General features: G+C 40.3%; 1 protein-coding gene across 2 annotated transcripts in view; it reads right to left on the bottom strand.

Annotated features, from left to right (window-relative positions):
- Apoo (apolipoprotein O) overlaps positions 1 to 20678 on the bottom strand; it is a 43998-nt gene that overhangs the window by 22819 nt on the left and 501 nt on the right. For both annotated transcript variants that reach the window (XM_021153436.1, XM_029473540.1), the window contains exons 2-4: positions 8183 to 8290; positions 5999 to 6118; positions 388 to 442 (exon numbers count right to left, since the gene is read on the bottom strand). In XM_021153436.1, the coding sequence (XP_021009095.1) occupies positions 388 to 442; positions 5999 to 6118; positions 8183 to 8290 (283 nt within the window). The remainder of the gene's footprint in view (positions 1 to 387; positions 443 to 5998; positions 6119 to 8182; positions 8291 to 20678) is intronic.

The following is a 20678-nucleotide window of genomic DNA, read 5'->3' as shown; positions in this document are numbered from 1 at the left end:
CATGGTTGACTTTTTCCTCCTGAGTTACACAGAGTCACTACAAAGACTCTTAAGAAGATGCATCCCATTCTGCTACTGGGAACTTACATCCCCAGCCCTGGAGTTGTTTTTTTGTTTGTTTGTTTGTTTGTTTGTTTGTTTTTTTAATTCTAAGGTACGAGTACTTGCTAGCCCAACAATGCTAATAATGTTGAAGAGATTCATGAAATAAGACTCTTCTGAAACCTAATTCAAACACAGATCATCTTCCAGAAAACATCTAGATAGCTCTAGATTTGTCCATATGATGTCAAAGACTCTGATTTCCAGAGCCTATTTCCTAAAAAGTTAGTACAATAGTTCAATAGGATGAAATAACCAATTATGCCTAATTAAAACTCAACTTACCTACTCCCCACTGGACAAAGTGATCCACCTTGGGTTTAGTATGGGAGTATATTTCCTACAAAGATAAAAAGAAATAGAATGAGTAGGGCTTACTGAATAAATTATCATTATTAACACCTTTTGGTGCTGGGGATGGATCTAGGGCAACAAACACTACCATTAAGCTATACCTCCAGCTATTAAAGTTTTTAAACAAAGGGATCTATGTTCAGTTTTATTGCCTTTTTCCTCCTTTTTAAGGTCCCTTTCACTACAGTAAGCTGTTCATCAGAATGCTTTACTACTGCCACAGGAAGCAAAGAGTCCAAGTAGAATGGGGTTTTGAAAACCCACTTTTAAGACTGAGGGAAATAAGAAAATCAACGAGTTGGAGAGATAGCTGAGTGATTAAGAGTACACATTGTTCTTGCAGAGGAAAGAGTTCAATTCCCAACACCTATGTCAAGTAGCTTATAACTGCCTGTAAGTCAAACTCCAGGAGGATGCAATCCCTCTCTTCCTCACAGGCACCTGAAGTCAGGTACACAGACACACACAGACACACACACACACACACACACACACACACCAAAATAAATCCAAAAAGCGACAGAAAATTGATAGTCTTGATAATCAGAGATGGTCCTTCCCCCCATGAGCAATGCTGGCACCCCAAATCCCAAAGGTCATGTAGGCTGCCAAAACCCCAGCATAGATACTCTACTAGGCCTGAAACTTTGGTCATAAGAACCCCAGGCTACTCAGGCCTGAAGACTAGAAAGAAAACAGAAATCAAGGGGAAAAAATCCAAATATCTATGCAACAAAGATAAACTCAGAAACCAGTTCCTAAACCTGTAATTATCCCAACCCCAGATGACTGGAGGCCAGGGTAAGAACACAACAGGAACCAGGAAAATATGACACCAGCAGAGCCCAGCTATCCTACTACAACATCCTTCACAATAGCCATATATATATATATGTTGGTGTAACTCTAAACAAGCAAGTGAAAGTCCTGTATGACAAGAACTTAAAATCTTTGAAGAAAGGAACTGGAAAAGGTATCAGAAGATGGAAAGATCTCCCTCGGATTGGTAGAATTAACATAGTGAAAATAGCTATCTTACCAAAAACAATCTACAGATTCAATGCAATCTCCATCAAAATTCCAACACAATTCTTTCAGATTTTCAAAGAATAATAGTCAACTTCATATGAAAAACAAAAACGGCAGAATAACTAAAATAATCCTGTACAATACAAGAGCTTCCAGAGTATCACCATCCCTGATCTCAAGCTCTACTACAGACCTACAGTAATCAAAACCACATGGTATTGGCATAAAAGCAGACAGCGCGATCAATCCAACCCAATCAAATGAAAGACCAGCATGTAAATTCACACACTCAGGGACACCTCATTCTTGATAAAGAAGCCAAAATTATACAATGGAAAAAGGAAAGCATCTTCAACAAATGGTGCTGATCTAACTAGATGCAAGTATGTAGAAGAATGCCAATAGATCTATATTTATCTGCACAAAACTCAAATCCAAGTGGATCAAAGACCTCAACATAAAACTGGATACACTAAATCTAATAGAACAGAAGATGAAGAATTGCCTTGAGTGCATTGGCACAAGAAATAACTCCTTGAACAGAACACTAATAGTGCAGGCACTAGGATCAACAATTAATTAATGGGACTTCATGAAACTCAAAAGCTTCAATAAGGCAAAGGACACTGCCAATAGGACAAATCAGCAGCCTGTTATAGAATGGGAAAAGATTTTCACCAACTTCATATCTAACAGAGGGCTAATATCCAAGATATATAAAGAACTCAAGAAACTAGACATCAAAAAACCCCAAAATATCCAATTAAAATATGGGTTACAGAGCTAAACAGAGAATTTTCAATGGAGGAATCTCAAATAGCCAAGAAAGACTTAATGAAATGTTCAACAACCTTAGTCATCAGAGAAATGCAAATAGAAAGGACCCTGAGATTCCACCTCACACCAGTCAGAATGGCTAAGATCAAAAAGTCAAGCAACAGCAGATGCTGGCAAGGATGTGGAGCAAGGGGAACACTCCTTCATTGTTGGTGGGAATGAAAACTTGTACAACCACTTTGAAAATCAACATGGTGGTTTCTCAGAAAATTGGGAATTGATCTACCTCATCCCACTTCTAGCATATCCTCAAAGAACACTCCATCCCACCACAAAGGACACTTGCTCAACTATGCTCATAGCAGTTTTACTCCTAGTAGCCAGAAACTGGAAACAGCCTGGATGCCCCTCAACCAAAGATCGGATAAAGAAAATGTGGTACATTCAAACAATGGAGTATTACTTAGCCACTGAAAAAATAATAACATGAAATTGCAGGTAAATGGATGAAATTAGAAATAAAAATCATGAGTGTGTGAGTGAGGTACCCAGACCCAGAAAGACAAACATGGAATGTACTCACTTCTAAGTGAGCTGTAAAGCAAAGGATAACCATGCTGCAATCCACAGACCCAGAGAGGCTAAGTAGCAAGCAAGGAGGGCTCAAGGGAGACACATGAATCTCCCTGGGAAGGGAAAATAGAATAGTTTTTGCAGTGGGCTGGAGGTGGGTGAGGACAGGAATAGCAGAAGGGGCAGGAAGAGAGGGGTGGGAGAGATAAGTGGAATCAGGGGCATCTCTGGGATGAGGTACAAACCTAGTACAATGGAACTCCCAGGAAACCATGAGGATGGCCCTCTAACTAAGACTCCTACCAATGGGGAATATGGAGCCTAACCTGTAACCAAGCAAGACTTCCAATGGAGGGACTGGGACACCAACCCAGCCACAATTTGTCCTGCCTACAAGATGTGCTGTAGTAAAGGTGGGGTAAGAAACTGTGGGAGTGGCCAATTACTGGTCTAGCTTCAGACCCATGCCACAAGAAGGAGCCCATTCCTGACACTGCCTGGAGGGCCAGGAACCAGAAGGCTGGATAGCCAGGACCTAGGATAGAACCAAACACTGGCATTAAAAAAAAAAAGTCAATGAAATGATTCCTAATGATATTCTAGTATACATATAAATTGGAGCATAGCATAACTGTCTTCTGAGAGACTTCTGGAAACAGATGGAAAGACCCACAGCCAGACATTAGGCAAAAGTTGGAGAAAGTGGGGGGAAGAAGGATTGAAGGAGCTAGAAGGGTCAAGGACACCACAAGAAAACCCACAGAATCCACTAACCTGGGCTCATAGAGGCTCACGGAGACTGAACTGACAATCAGGAAGCATGGATGGGACTGACCTAGACCCTCTGCATGTATGTTATAGCTGTGTAGCTTCGTGTTCTTGGGGACTCTTAACAATGGGAGCGGGGGCTGTCTCTGACTCTTTTCTCTGCCTTTGGGACCCTTCTCTCCTTATCCAGCCTTGATATGAGGGGAAGTGCCTAATCTTATTCTAATTTGTTATGCCATACTCAGTTGCTATCCCTGGGAGGCCTGCCCTTTTCTGAAGAGAAACAGAGGAGGCATGAATAGATGGTGGGAAGGGGTGGTGAGGAGAGGACGGTGAGGAACTGCAGTCAGAATGTAGTATATGAGAGAATATATAAACATTTTTTAAAAAGAGAAGGCTTGTGGTGGAGTCATGAAGCCTAGTGTTCAAACGCCTTTTTTTCTCTGAGACAGCATCTCCTTATGTATCCAGGCAGGCTGCAACCATGCAGCTTCAATACCTTTAGTGCTGGGGTCACAGGCATATGCCACCACGACCAGCTGACAAAAATACTGTCTTACAGAACAAGCAGGCTGGGGTGCAGCTCAGTGGTAAGGTGTGTGTAGAATGTGCTTAGACCATTGATAGAGCTAATATGCTTTTTTCCTTCCTCAATTGGTAAACAGAAAAAAGTTCAACAACAGCATAATTAATGAAATTTAAATTTTTACAAAAAGTCTTGGATGAAAATTGAATTTGCAGATCTCAATTAAAATAAACCTGGATCCTCTTATGCACATTAACATATTATTTTCCTTCCTTTTCAAAATCATGAGCAAGTACAGTAAATATGTACCAAAGCCTACAAAAGCATTCTATAGACTGCAAAATTTGGTTTCAGATATTTAAAATCAGAATACTTTCGGTTGCTTAACAACAAGTGTCTGGAACCTAAGACATTCATGATGAGAGAAGTCAAGCTGTACCTGTAGTCGTCACTGGAGTGGAAAGTTCAGTACTCAAACATGTAATTCTACCCTACTACGTATGCCATCTACTTTCCCATTACAGTACCCAAATACTCTGTAGTCATGCCTGGGGTTTTGGTTGGTTAGTTTTGCTTGCTGTTTCTCTATATAGCCTAGCTGTCCTGGAACTATATATACCAGGTCAGTTTCAGAACTCATGGAAATCCGCCTGTCTCTGCCTCCACAGTGCTGGGATTAAAGGTATGCCCCACCACACCTAGGTAGTCTCACCTGCATGCGTATCCATGATCTGAAATGTATAGGAACAGATGTTTGTTAGGTTTCAGAGGGTTTGGGATTTTGTTTTTGGTTTTTTGGGGTTTTTGTTTTTGGTTTTGGTTTTTGGTTTTTTTTTGTTTGTTTGTTTGGTTTTTTTTAGCTTTTTAGATTTTTAGCTTGGATGTCCCTAGTATGAAAGTCCAAATCCAAAATACTCTCAAATCAGTGATGCTCAGACTGTAGTGATGTGTAGTTTTTAGAGGGAGAGAAAAATCTCATTTTTCTGTATGTGTGTCCATGATAAGCATGTACAGGTATGTGTTATATACAGGTGTGTGGTGCCTGTGTGTAACTGCAAGTTTGGGTGCAGATATTCACCTTTGGGTGTCATTTCTCAGGAGCCATACTGTTTATTAAGATGGAATCTCTCACTAAGACCTGGGTCTTGCTGATCAGGCTAAGCTAGGCGAGTGAACTCCAAAAATCTACCAATCTCTGTTACCCCAATGCTGCAAGTCTATGCCAAGATGCGTACCTATTTTGGGTGCTAAGGACTAAACGCAGGTCCTCAGGGAACTGAGTTATCACCCCAGCAATAACAGCACAATTTTGATATACATGCTTATGTTTTATTCATTTCCTCCCATTGGTGTCACATGTTTACCCTGATATACACAACAGCTTTATAATACCAACCAACAAGGTAAGGTAATTCTTAGCCCTCTGCTCTCTGGCCAAGGTGCCACAGCTCTTCTGATGAGAGCTAACTTCCCCTCACTGCTGCAGAGTGCCAGGCTTGATTGCACTTGCTCTCCGGGTAGCATTAAGGGACACTTAGAAATTAGACACGCTTATCTTTGGATCCTTATTACACCTTTTTCTAAAAACATGAACTCAGGGCTGGGCATGATGGCTTACATCCGTTAACTCCAGCACCTATGCTAGTCAATGAAGCAGGAAGATTGTCAGTCAGTCTGAGGACAGTCTAGGCTATGTAGTGAATTCCATGCCAACTCTACAGAGTGAGGTCCTATGAAGGAAGCGAGAGAGGAGCGAAGGAGAGAGGGGGGAAGGGAGGAAAGAAGGGAAAAAGGAAAGAAACAAACAATAAAAAATGAAAAATTACAGCCAATATAGAATTTCCATTATTAACTCTTAAGTAGATGTACCTGACAGAAACTTGTATATGGCTCACAACGATGTCGGAGTTGTGAGATGTTTTCTTCAAGTTGAGTCCTTGGCTCCTCCACATATTTAGACTGACCCTCAGGAACTGAGTAGAGTGAAAGCTACACATATTAAAACAAAAAGAAAAGCATATACCATGAGATCATGTAACGTAGGATCAGTTTTGTAGGTTAATACCTCTATAAAAATTGATAAATTACAGTTACCCTAAGGGTTGCATGCAACCTCTAACTTTACTTCAGATGATCTTTGTACCTTACTTCCTCAATAAAGACAAGGACAAGTGGACAGGACTGCAAGGTGCTCTGTCTTCTCCCTACCTACTCTACCATTTTGTCTTGGTAGTGTGGGGTATTAAACCTATGCAAGGCAAGCCCTCTATCAGTCTACAGAAGTGATATCTTACCTTAAACTTAAAGTGGAAAAAATTCTGCTATTCTAATGAGTGAAAGGAGGAGTTTGGTGGGGGATTGCATTTTCAGGGAGGGTATGTGTCATGGTGCACATGTGGCAGTCTGAGGACAACTTATAAGAGTCAGTTTTCTCCTGCCATATGGGTCCTAGGGATCAAACTAAGTCATCAGGCTTGGCAGCAAGTGCCTTTATCCACTGAGCCATTTTACCAGCCCATAGGTTTTGTTTTGTTTTTTGTTGGTGGTGGTGAGGTTTTTTTTTTTTTTTTAAGAAAAAAAAAAGGCTGAGAGTACTGAAGAATAACTGTTTATATGGCAAATATCAGGCTGCTACTGATCAAAGCAGGTGAGCAAACTCATTGCCCACCTAGAAAAGAGCCTTCTCAGTAGCCACCATTAGCCACCTCTTCCCCATTAACAGTACTAAGGCCTGAGAGAAGAGGAAAGAGAAGCTAACTAGCTTTATATAACACTATTCAAGTAATCTCGCCTAGCCACCAGAGACTTCAGTACATCCCTTTATTCCAAGGTAACAGACATCGACTAAAATAGAAATTCCAAATAGTTACTGGGAAATACAGACAATAAAGAATATGAACAATGCAGAGAAGATATCTTATTTATTTTGTTGATCTAGTATGTACTAAATATTTAGTTAGGCATCTCTAATTTTGCCAAGAACCAGAAAGAATCTAAGCCTTTAAATTCTTTGAAAGAAAAAAAAAGTGAATATTTTGGATAAGCAGTCCAGAATCAGGCAGGCCACGCCAAAAAGTGAGTTGTACAGAGACCCCAACTGAACAATGCATAGAGAGTGAGAGCTTTTGGAACAGTCAACCCTAAATGGGATGTCTTCACCAAATCCCTCCCCTCAGAGCTAAGGGGGCTACACAGAGTAGGAGCACTGTAAGACCCAGAGAGAGTGGAGGACTCCAAGAAAATCGTGCTCTCCAGACACAATAGGACTGAAGCACAGATGAACTCAGCATACACAGGGCCTGTATGGGTTTAAGCTAGACAGGGCCTCAGTGCTCAGAAAAGGAATTAGACAAATCAAGATGCTATCTCCAAATGACATCCTCTTGCAAAGGAAAAACTAGTTCTCACCAATGAAGTCTCACTGAGTGTATTAAACACACTTTAGGAGCAGGCCTCGTGCCCAGCAGTAGGTGGTCAATACAAACGTACTCAATGGTAATTCTGTAGACTTTCTGTCTCATACTGATTGCTTTGGTTTTTTGTCTTACTAATCTTCTGTTTGTATATTATGTTTTCAGATTTTGTTTTATGAGAGAGAGTGTGTGTGTGTTTCTCATGGTTTTTCTTTTTCTTATGGTTTGGGATTTTTCTTTGCCTATTTGTTTTCTAGAGAGATACAGACAGAAGTGTGGAATTGGGGAGATAGAAAGGATCTGGGAGGAGTTGGGGAAAGGAAAATCATGATCAGAATATATTGCATAAAAATAATAGAAAATAAGTACTTACTAGGAAAAGTGATTTGTGCTTTCTAGCAATTTCCCATGGAGAAAACAAACTATCAGAAAATGTATAGGTAGGTCTTCTTTTTAAATATTTTCTAAGTGTGCCAAGGAAATACATTACTATTCAGTATCTCAAAGAGTAAAAAAAAAATAATAATAAAACTACAAGTCTTTTATCATCTTGATATATAATTTATAAAAACTCTCCCTAACTAAGTCGGATGTTTATAGTGTGCCATTTAGTATCCTCATCACCTCATGAGTTCGTTACCTCATCGACCTTCATGTAACTTTTGTGAGGCGAGTCCTTTTTGGGTGCTGCATAGACTCTGAAGGTGAGCAGGCTCAGGCTGGCTGGCCCCACAGATCTCTGAATCACCTGAAATACGAAGGTAGTTGTCAATCTTTTCTCCATGCGACAAATCAGGTACATACAATATAAGCAGGCCCATAACCTCAGCCACTCACAGGAAGAAAAGCTTACTTTGAAGTAAATGCATTTTTGAAATTCTGGGGATATCAAAACATAAGCATGTATTGTGGAAGAGTTCAAACTTCAAGACTTTCTCTTAATTTTCCAAAGACAAAAGTAACAAAGCTTTCAATTGAAAAATTAAAAGACACAGCTAAACAAATTGATACCAATTTATATATGATATGTATACCTGAAAACTGTCTGTGAGTATGCGGCCAGCCTGGTCTACAGAATAAGTTCCAGGACAGCCAGGGCTACTACTTAGTGGCTCAAGAAACAAAAAGAAGCCCCAAGGTCATCTTAGGCACTGCCCTCAATCCTTTTGGTCACTACGCTCTGGTAATTGTGTCTATTAAATGATCTCACTTCTCCGAACTCTTCTTTATCCCCTACTTTATCCCTTTACTCCTTGCACCCTCATTTTTTTCCCAGATGGTTTCTAGCAGCATCCTAATTGGTTGCCTAGCCCACTATAGATTCAAAGCACCACATGAGAAACAATGATCTATCTAAACTACAACCCTGATTAGATTCGTCCTTTTCTTACTTGAGGTCCCCCCGGCCCCGCCAGGACTATTACATAAACCAAAGATTTACTATAACCTGCTACAACCACTTTCTCTAACCTCATCTGGCCACCAAGCATGGACTTTCTGGTTTTCTCTCATGCGGTTTTTCCAGCTACCTGGGTTTCCGTTCACTGAGTCCTATGACCGTTTTGTCTTTTTCCAGCGGACTGCCTTTTTTAAAGCAGAGAGGACTGGTGCTTTTACTTTACTTTTTAATCTATGTATTTATGCCCATCAAGCTCTCCCTAGCAGGTTAAAACCCCTCTCGGAATGAAGTGTGTTTTACTCCTATTTCTACTGCTGCAGCTGTGCCTAACACAACAGAAATGTTTGGCGACTGCTCATGCATGACCTGTTATAATGAGACAGAGGGAATAGAGGAGAGAACGGTGAAGGATGCTGTTTTATCTCAGGGAGCCTCACTTTAGAATCATAGAAATCATAGTACAAAGATTTGCAAAAACTGTAATACAAACCACTAAGCCACTTGGTAACACAAATCCTTACTCCAAGAATTCAGCTGCTTAAAATTCCACAGTAAGAATTCCAATATATCAGAGATTTTAAATATAGCTAATTAAGATCCAAATTGAGGCAGTATTCTTGAGTACAAGGTCAGCTATAAGCTATAGAGTGAGATCAAGGCCAGCCTAGGCCTCATAGCCAGGCCCTGTCTCAAACAAAATCCAAAAAGACTCAGGCAATCTATGGATTAACTCTTCAGCTCCAGCCACAAGAGTGGAGTCCTGGAAGTTAGCCAAGATAATAAACCTAGCAAGGTCATAAACATGCAGATCACAGAAATTAAACTGTTCTTGTGGCTCTGCACATTAAAGAGTACTGCCCAGAATTCTGCAGCTTCGGAACCACATTCTTTCCCAGGAAAATTGCTTTAAAAACAAATGGAAAATTCAAGTTAAAGTGCTTCCAAATCCCCAAGTCCCTGACAACTCACCTTCTAACTCCATGGAATGAGTATCCAGCAGGAAATCTCTTCTGTTTTTAAAGTAGGAGGCCTATGCTGGCTGGTTTTATGTCAACTTGACACAGCCTACAGTCATTTGAGAAATGGGACCCTCAACTAAGAAAATGTCTCCATAAAATCAGGCTGCAGATAAGCTTACAGGGTACTTTCTTAATTAGTGATTATTGTGGGAGGGCCCAGCCTATTGTGGGTAGTACCACCCCTGGGCTCTATAAGAAAGCACAGAGTAAGCTATGAAGAGCAAGCCAGTAAGCAGCACTCCTCCATAGCCTCTGTATCAGCTCCTGCCTCCAGGCTCCTGCCTTGTTTGAGTTCCTGTCCTGATTTCTTCAATGATGAACAGTGATGTGGCCTAATAAATCAATCCTGCCCATAACAATAATAACCCTAAGACAAGGCCTTTTATTTATTCTTCCAGAAGTAGCTACCTTTCATCTTACTAGGCTTTCCATTTAAATTATGTAGCTCTTTCCTTTCCAATAAAAGACCTTTTGTATGCCTAGAAACACAAGAGGTTTCAGAATCACCAGAGAACTGTTTTAAAAGCATACATTCCAGCACCTTCTCCTAAAGAGTCTGACTTGGTAAATCTAAAGAAACCCAAGAACTTATTTCTACCCTCAGCCAAGTTTCGAAAATCACTATTCCACAAGATGCTTAGGGAACAGATACTGAACATAAGCTAGTATGAATAATCAAGTTCACTTATTTTTAAGAACATTTTAAAGACACTGGAATGAAAATTGTCCAAAAACTAAACAGCAGCATGACTAATTTATACTCCAGAATAGCCTCACTTAATCAAGGGACACTAACTCTCCTCTTCCTTCTCCCCCTTCTCTAGGGGAGGGGTACTAGGAATTAAACACAGAGGCTCTTACATGTTGGGTAACTGCTCTATACCATTTGAGCTACATATCAGCCCTGACACTCCACTTTCAGTGCTCAACCTTAACCATCTATTTACCTTCTAGCTCCCTCCATGAACTATTTTGATTTTGTTTTTTAAAGATTTTATTGGGGGGGGTGTTAACAGGTGCTTGTGAGCCACCTGATGTGGGTTCTGGAAACCAAACTCTGATCTTCTGAAAGAGAAGCGGGAGCTGCTAACTGCAGAGCCTCTCTCCAGCACTTTTTCTTTTCTTTCTATCTTCGTTGTTCTTCTCTTTTCCTTTTAACAGTTTCTGGAGTTTTGTTTTATGGTGGTAGTGGTACTGAGACTAGAACCCAGGCCCTCAGTAATGCTAGGCAAGCCCTCTACCACTAAAGCTACAACCTAGACTACAACTTTACTTTTTGAAGCAGGGTCTTATATAGCCCAGCCTGGCTTGGACTTGATAGTTACCAAAGATGACCCTAAACTTCTGACCCTCATCGCCACCTCCTAGTGTTGGAGTTACATGTGAGGACCACCATGTTCAGTTATGTGAACCAAGGGCTTTGTACATAAGAGGCAAAACATTCTACCAACTGAATTATATTCCCAGTACCTAAATTTATTTTAAAATAAACAGTAATCACACACACACACACACACACACACACACACACGCATGTGTGTGTATATATATATATATTTTTTTTTTTTTTATTTAGCAAAGTCACCCAACAGTATGAAGTTTAGAGTCAGTGTTATTGGGAATGGCCTCTGTAAAAAGCAATAACAACAACAACAACAAAAAAATCCAAAGGTTTAAAACATGAAGATAATTTTTTGAACACACCACAATCTTTGTAGCTATATCCACAGAGGATATATGGGGTCCCATTTAACAGCTGCTACATTTACAATATATTAAAAATAGTTTCAATCGAGTCCTTTTTAATCAAGGTCAGATAGAATTTCAACTATAACCAAATCAAAGTAATTGACTGCAAAATTTATGTGAACAAATCTATAATGCTTTATTTTTATTTTTCAAGTGTCTTCTTACCTGGCCCAATGGGCTTTGAGCTCTCCATGCTCCTCCCTCCATATCCTGGGAACTGAGGTGATGAATATGTACCATCACCCCCGGCTCTATTGTTTTCATTATTGCACTCTAGCTATTAGATAGCTGTCATATAGCCTGTGCATTAAAATGCACAGCTCTTTCCAAAGTCATACAAAACCTTTTTTGTTGTTGTTGTTTTGTTTTTGTTTTTTCGAGACAGGGTTTCTCTGTGTAGTCCGCCTGCTCCTGCCTCCCAAGTGCTGGGGTTAAAGGTGTGTGCCACCATGCCCAGCCATATAAAATCATTTTAAGTCCCTGTGAAATGTTACTTGAATATTTTTAAAGTAAATGTCATTCACAATTAGATATTCCTATACTTACTTACAAAAAGAGATATAGCTACATTTCCCCAAAAAATGTTCAACTAGTTCTCACCAATCATCTTTTCTCCCATAGTTTCCATTCTGGAAGCATTTATTCATTTGCAATAGACTACTCCTCCGCTAAGAGTGTGATGTGGCAGGGTTACACACCGGGTATACTTCAAGACCCTGAATTCCATCTTTAGCACCACACACACTAAAAGTATTTCCTTTTGATTCCTCAGTTGTTTAAGAGGTAAAAATCTAAAATGAAGGGGCTAAAGACATGGCTCCGTGGCTAAGAGCATTGGCTGTTCTTCCAGAGGAGCCAAGTTTCACTCCTAGCACCCACATGGGAGCTTACAATTGTCTGTAACTACATTTTCAGGGGATCTAATGGCCTCTATGGGCGCCAGACACACACATAGTACATAGACATGCAAGCAGGCAAAACACTCATGTGAAATAGGTTTTTTAAAAAGTCTATGAAAACTGACCACAGTTTCAAAGTTACGCTTGTTCTAAACAACTAACATAAAACCAAAAGATATGTGCAATTTTTATGGTAAAACAAACTGATGAAAACAACCAATAATTTGGTCCAAATAACCCTACATTGATGTCCATAAGAACATATTACTAATAATTTCCTATAAACTGAATTTAAAAAGAGAAACATTTCAAATTCTAGAAACATCAAAATAGACCTTGCCCTAAACAGGCACTCAAATCTCCATGTTACAGACAGAAGCCCCCCAGCTCTGCATACAAATAGCCAAATGGCCTACCACTGAGCTACACTGCACTTCTAGCCCTCCCCAGCTTTCTTTCTAGGCATAGTGACACCTGACTATAATCCTACAATTTGGGAGGTGAAAACAGGAAACTCAAGAGTTCAAAGCCAGAAGCTAAAGAGATAGCTCAGTGGCTAAGAGCACTTGCTGCTCTTGTAGAGGACCTGGGTTCAGTTTCTAGCACCATATGGTGGCTCACAACCATCTGTATGTAGTTCCAGTCGCAAGGGATTCACACCCTCTTCTGACCTCCACAAGCACTAAGTACCCACATGGTGCACCCACATACATGCAAGCAAAACACTCATACACATAAAATAAATAAATCTAAAAAATTTCGTTTTAAGAATTCAAGAACAAAACATAAAAAAAAAAAAAAGTCCAAGACAGCAGAAGCAGACACCTACAGTGAACTGGCAAAGAAAAGCAAAGAAGTATTCGGGAAAAGAAACATCTCAGATCATTGTCCAGGGCCTGAATCCTTCCCAGAAACCTGACTGCAAGGATCACTACCACTGAAGATGTCAAGCACCTCGCTCGAAAGCTGACTCAGGGAGTTATAAATAAGGAGCTGAAGTACCGTAAGAACGCCAAGGATCTAGAGCGCAATGAGAATGTGAAACACAAAACCAAGTACATGCAGAAGTTCAGGCTTGTTTACAAACCTAGAGAGGACACTGAACTAGAGTGACATCAGGCCAAAGTGGATGGAGTACAAGCGAGTGGAGCGGAAAGGATGAATCCTGTAGCTTCTGCCCTACCCCAAGGCCAGGGCTGTGCTACTGATGCGATGACCCACCATCCTGAGCAGTTCAAACTTGCAAGTGTCAGCTGTAAGCTGCAAAAGTGAGCTCTGTCTCCAAATGACCCCTAGTTGTGAGCTACCGGGGTAACAGCTACAGACCATCAGAGGCGTTAAGTAACCTAGGGAAGACCTTGGCTACAGGATCCCATTCTCAAAACTGGGTCTCCCGCTTGGCAGTGCTGACAGTGCACAAACGCATGTGCATGCACCCTTCCCCCAAGATCCTTTACCCTGACGAAACTTATTATATTTCAATGCATATGTGAATATATTGAAAATAATTTATTTGTTTTTCCTCAGTTTTTGTTTGTTGTTAGCATCTATGTGCTGGAATCATGGAAAGACTTTGTAAGGATAGTATAAATTCTCCTGCAAGGGTTAATTTATCATGTAAATATTCCAAAGCAGCTAGAGACACGAGCTCTGGGGGTACTGGTTAGTTCATCATGTTGTTCCCCCTATAGGGTTGCAGATCCCTTTAGCTCCTTGGGTACTTTCTCTAGCTCCTCCATTGGGGGCCCTGTGATCCATCCAATAGCTGACTGTGAGCATCCACTTCTGTGTTTGCTAAGCCCCAGCATAGCCTCACAAGAGAGAGCTATATCAGGGTCCTGTCAGCAAAATCTTGCTGGCGTATGCAATAGTGTCTGCGTTTGGAGGCTGATTATGGGATGGATCCCCTTGGTCTTGCAAACTTTATATGCCTCAGTACAGTGGAACACGAGGGCCAAGAAGTGGGAGTGGGTGGGTAGGGGGGTGGGGGGAGGGTATGGGGGACTTTTGGGATAGCATTTGAAATGTAAATGAAGAAAATACCTAATAAAAAAAATCAACTGAAAAAAAAATATTCCAAAGCAGGCTGCCTTGTGGTTTTGGCCAGCCTTGTGCTATGTCAATAAGCTTGGTTTACTGCTTAAGATCACTTTACTTTATCCAATTTTTACTGAACTTTTTATGTAGACAATAAAATCAATTAAAGAACTTGGGGAAAAAAAGAGTTCAAGAACAGTCATGGCTATGCAGCAAGTTTGAAGAGCAAGTTTGAAGATAGCCTGAGTTATTTGAGACCCTGCCTAAACAAACAAATGAGCAAACAAAAGCAAAAAAAAAAAAAGAAAAAGAAAAAGAAAATAAGAAAAAGAGAAGAAAAACTACCTTCTGCTACTGCAAACAGAATTTATGAGCTTTTGATCCTGTAGCTTGTACCAAAGCAGCTGATATTTCCTAGTTCTTCTGTATCTACTATAATCTTAAAATATAAGCAAAAACTGAGGCTTGAAAAAATTATTAATATATTTTCCTCACAGAAAACCATTTTATCTTCTGGGTGGGGTGGGGGTACAAATGAATGTCACTACAAAATTAGGCCAATAAAGCCAAGAAAATATATTTCGTCTAGAATTGCCTTATGTTTTAACTGTAAAAATAGCTATCTAATTGTGTCAGATATACATAGAAAAGTAACAAAGCTGTGTAATAAACAGGGAAGAAATCCCCGGCCAAAGAGTGTGATTTCTGTTCATTCTGGCGGCTCCTGACTCACTCGGAATGCACGTGACACATATATCTGAACTTCCTCATCCAGTTCGAAATTGATTGCTGAATACCCAAAACTCCAGAAAGGCTTCCCTCTCTACCCTCTCTGAATAGTGTCATAGATGCTGCTCCGTCATTTAGAAGGTAAGGTAATAAGAAGGGAAAGTTGTAGGTGAATAGTCCTTTACTTCAAGTCTTGCTCCCAAATGAACCTGCATAACTAAAACTATACATTCTTTAACAGGAAGCACTATGTTATCTATCACTGTAAAACCTTCCTAGACCTAGGTTTCATCTCCCAAATACAGAACTCCAAACCCTAGGGAGAACTTCCTTCAGCCTCATCTGAGCTACTTCTATGAATTATGTGCTTTAAAGAAACCTATGAATATTTTCAAGCAAAAATCATATCTAAGATTCAACTAGTTGATGACAATTTGGATTTATGGTGAAAATCTTTGTTTAAAGAGGAATAAAGACAAGATAAATTAGTATTGGGGCTTTCCATAGCAACCTTAACAGAGCTCTGACCAGATCCTAAAGATGAGTTCAGAAGCAGGTCTTTCTAGGCGGCGTCAGTTCTCAATGCAGTTTAAGAGCCCTGCATTACTCTTTGCTTACTTATCCATCTAACCTATGTCATAAGACGATACAAGAAGCAGCCCCTCCAATGTGAAAAGAGATTCATTTCAGCCAGCACAGAATACAAGCTGCTATTTCACAAGGACTGACATTTGTGGAATATGAGAAAGAGATCTATTGCTATTTCCATTTAAAGTGTTCAATATGAATATACATATCTGAATTACAATCCACTGAGTATGTATGCTTCCCAATTAAAACAATGAACAAGAATTTCTGAATCTCTCTAGCACCTTCAGAGGGTTCCTCATCTTCACAAAACCAAGGCCAATAAAAAATTCTTAAGTGGAAACTAGTATTAGCTCCGAATAAAAATATACTACATGGCATGAAGACATCTCAAAAGAAGTCTGAAGGCAGGTAACTAGTTCAAATGAGTTTTAAAGGAAATTCACTCAACATATAAGTACACTATAGTGCATAGTAGTACCATAAAAATACAGCTTAATTCTCACTTTAAGGCTTTTGGCATACTGAAAACTATAATAAAACTAATATAAACTAGGGGGAAACTTAGAAAAAGTCTAAAATATATCTTCTCTAAGATCTAATTTGATTATTACTGTAGATAGGAGAATGTGAGTTTCCCTCTGTGGTAACATGGAGCTGTTCAAGGTCCTAACATTGAACACAAGTCTCCGATGACTTTTTGTGACACAGGGTCTCTCTACACAACCCTGGCTGTCCTGGAATTCACCATGCAGACCAAGCTGGCCTCTAACAGAGATCTGCCTGCCTCTGCCTCCTGGGTACTGGGATAAAAGATGTGCACCACCATGCCAGCTCCTCTACCACCTTTGTGTGAGCATTTTCTTTATCATTTAGAAAACCCATTCAACCTTGCCTGGTTAACATCAAAGGTCAGCGCAAACATGTATCCACTGCTGGTCTTCTATGTTTGTTCTCGAAGTTGTGTGACTGTTCCACAAACTGGACTTAGATTCTTTAGCGATTCTAATGTCATAGGTCTAGAGTCCCTCCTGCCAGTCATAAAAATGTCCACTAAGCTTCACAGATGACTCAAACATGCAATCGAAGTTGAGAGCCATTCTATTATAATGTACTTGTTACATTTGTACCAATAGCCACTGTAAGACTTAAATCAAAATTTTACAATTACCTACAAGTATTGAAAACCTAGAGTTCACTGGACTCCATCTAACTAATAAACTTGGGGGCTGGAAAGATGACTTAGCAATAAACAGTGCTTGATGCTCTCCTAGAGGGCCCAAGCTCAGATCCTGGTTCCCAGCACCTATGTCAAACAGCCGACAACTACCTCTAAATCCAGCTCTAAGGGACCCAGAGACCTCTTCTGGCCTCCAAGGTACCAGCATACACATGGCATTCACTATGACATACATATAAATGAAACATAAAATAAAATTAATTTCTAAAGTAAAACTGAACTATGTGAAAGGCCCTCCAACTATATCTTAAATAACCATGGTAGCTGGCTAGATTTGGGAACTCCTTCCAGATAAGAACTCAGTCATTGTACTTGTATTCCACAGAACATTAACTATGCCCAGGCCATAGCCAGACAGTGATAAAATCTATGAAGTAAATCAAATTTAGCATCACACATGGAGAATATATGTATTCAATATTGAAACTTCCTGCTACAACATAAAGAAAAACTGTTTTCAACAACAGAATCCAAATTCTGGTGCACTTTTCAAATGTGATTTTTTAAAAATCCACTAATGTTCCCTACTGCCTTGAATGTGAATAGCCAATTCAAAACAGTGGTCACAGAGCTGGAGAAATGGCTCAATGGTTAGGAGTATATATTATTCTTACAGAGGACCTCAGTCCAGTTTGCAGCACCCACAACAGTCAGCTCATAAATATCTGAAATTCCAGCTTTAGGGAGCCAACATTTCTTTGACCTCATTGGACACATACATAAGCACACGTAAATAAATAATACAATTCTTAAAGGAACACAATGGTCAGATATGCCCTCAATAAGCTACATACATTGTACTTCCCTGTCAACACCTATACTATCAACTTTTGCTCCTTCTACCTCATCTCCCTAAGCTGGCAATTCCCAAAGATGGACCAGTCCCATCATTTATTCTGTCCCCTCCAAGCAGAGACCTGTGATAGCGAAACTCTCAGCAAAACTTTTGCAAAGCATTTTGCTCCTGGTTTGTACCTCTTCCAAATCCTACCCATTCATAAATCCATTGACCTCAAAAAACCAGGGTACATTCACTAAGGATCTTACTAAATAAATTCTTAAACATTCAAAGTGTGATGACCAGCAGCATCAATGACATGGAGATGCTCAAAAAAAAAAATAAATAAATAAAAAGAAAGAAAGAGAGAGAGGAAAAAAAAAAAGGAAAATCTGAGGTCCTATCCCAGTCATATGCACATTCAAGTTTAATGGGCTGTGGCTCTGAACTGCTAATACCTGGTATCATTCTTCCTATCCTCAAATAAAATTTGTCATTCACTGACACATTATTTGAGTTATATATATATCTATTTTTATATATAATAGTGGAAGGCACTGTGTACACTACCAGAGGAGAAAGATAAATACCAACCCAGCTACAAACCCTGTGATCTATAATGGTGACATGACTGCAAGACAAGCTGGTGCAATAGCAGCACAAAAGTTGTGGGAGTCACCAACCAATATTTAATTAGAACTAAGGCCCATACCATGAGGTGGAACCCATACCTGACACTGCCCAGCTGCCCAAAACCCTGAGACTTGATAACCCCATGGACCTAGCAGAAATCCAAATACTACTGTTCTGCTAAAGAATGTAGCAATAAAATGACTCCCAATGACATTCTGCTATATTCATTGATCAGTGTCTTGCTCAACCATCATCAAAGAAGCTTCGCCCTGCAGCAGACGGATGGGAACACATACAGACACCCACGACTGGACAATATGCAGAAAGTGACAGATCTTGGACCAGTCAGTCCTAAATGGGATGTCTCCATGAAAACCCTCCCCTCAGGGCTCAGAGAACCCTGTAGAAGAGGAGGAGGAAAGTCTGTAAGGACCAACAGGAATGGGGACCTCAGGGAAACAGGGCCTTCTAAGCAAAGCATGATAGACACACATGTGAACTCACAGAGACTATGGTATCATGCACAGGCCTGCAAGGGTCTGCACCAGATAGGGGCCTGGTGTTAGCAGAAGTGGACCCAGGTTCCATTCCCAGCACCCACATGGTATCTAACTAACATTTGTAACTCTAGGTCCAGGGGATCATATTCCGTCTTCTGGCCTCTGTAGGTACCAGGCAAGTATGTGGTACACAGACATATATGCAGACAAAACACTAATACACATAAAAAATAAAACAGATGTTCAACACAACTAAAGAAACAAAGAACCCCTGGAATTTCCAAAACATCCTCAAAGTGGGTAGACCAGTCAGTGAGAACCATTGTTTTACAATCGCATTTTTTATCTGAGTCATAAACCTATGCTAATCTTTCATGTCCATCAATAAATTAAATGTAGCAGGATCATGAAAGATTTTCAAAGAGCCAAAGTCAGTGCACACTTGTACAAACTTATCTGAACATACCCGACATGGGCCTTGTTGGCTGAAGATTCAGTTTCCAATTACACCTTTTCATGAAGCCATCCCTTTTCCCTGTGCTTACGCAGTGGTCCTGTTAGCCTAAGCTAACCAGAGACTAGCATTCCCTGGCAACTGCAATGAGGCTAGGGACAGACACCTGACCCATACTGGTCCAATCAGACCTGAAGAAAAACCATACTCCAAGCTTGGGAGTTTTATCCTCTCCTCTTCCCCTAGTGAAAAAGAAAGTACTGTTATGTCAGTCATCTTGAAACCATAAGACCGACAATGCCATAGTAAATGCCATAGTAAACCCTGATGGCATTGCTGAGCCAACAAATCTGAGTTCAGTGTCCATCCTTCCTCTGTGTTTAGTGACATAATTCCCCTCAGTATTTAACAATTAGATTTTATTACCCTAATTTCACAATCAGGGGGGAAACAGGCAGTTAAGTGGAGTTAAGTGAAGCCATGGTCTCATTTTGCAGCCCTTACTACTGTGCCTCAAACACTGCAGCTGCAAGAAACTTTGAAATGAGTATCACAAGTCTGAAATTTCATTAGCACCATTCTGTAAATATTGTGTTTCTTGAGACTTGATTTTGTAGATTTCTGGCTGCCTGTGGTTATTTTTTAAGACAGAAACTTTATGTAACACTGGTTGTCCTGGAAATCGCTATGTAAACCAGGCTATCCTCGAACTCATCTTCATAAATTCATCCACTGCCTCTGCCTCCTGAGTGCTGGAATTAAAGGTATGCACAGCCTGTGAGGTTTTTTATTTTTTTTAATGACAAAATATATTTGCCGTTTAAGAAAGAATAATTTTATGCTAAAATACAGGTTTTTGAAAGTCTTCACTGTAAATGTCCATCTTACAGAGGACAGTTCGAAAAAACTGTAAGAGGGGAGAAGAGTCGACTTCATACTAATGCTCACTGGGCAGTAAAGCTCCAGCTACGCGCGCGCGCACACACACACACACACACACACACACACACACAGACATCCCCCCCCCCGCCCCCCAAGCCAGCATCCCGGACATCCTCCGAAGCTGACCCTCCCCCACCCACGGGCCAGGTTCTGAAACTTGATCCTGCCA

This window comes from Mus caroli, chromosome X (genome assembly GCF_900094665.2).
Source record: "Mus caroli chromosome X, CAROLI_EIJ_v1.1, whole genome shotgun sequence".
NCBI classification, from domain to species: Eukaryota; Metazoa; Chordata; class Mammalia; order Rodentia; family Muridae; genus Mus; species Mus caroli.
Note: the sequence above shows the minus strand (reverse complement) of the source record. Positions and strands in the feature narration are given on the sequence as shown.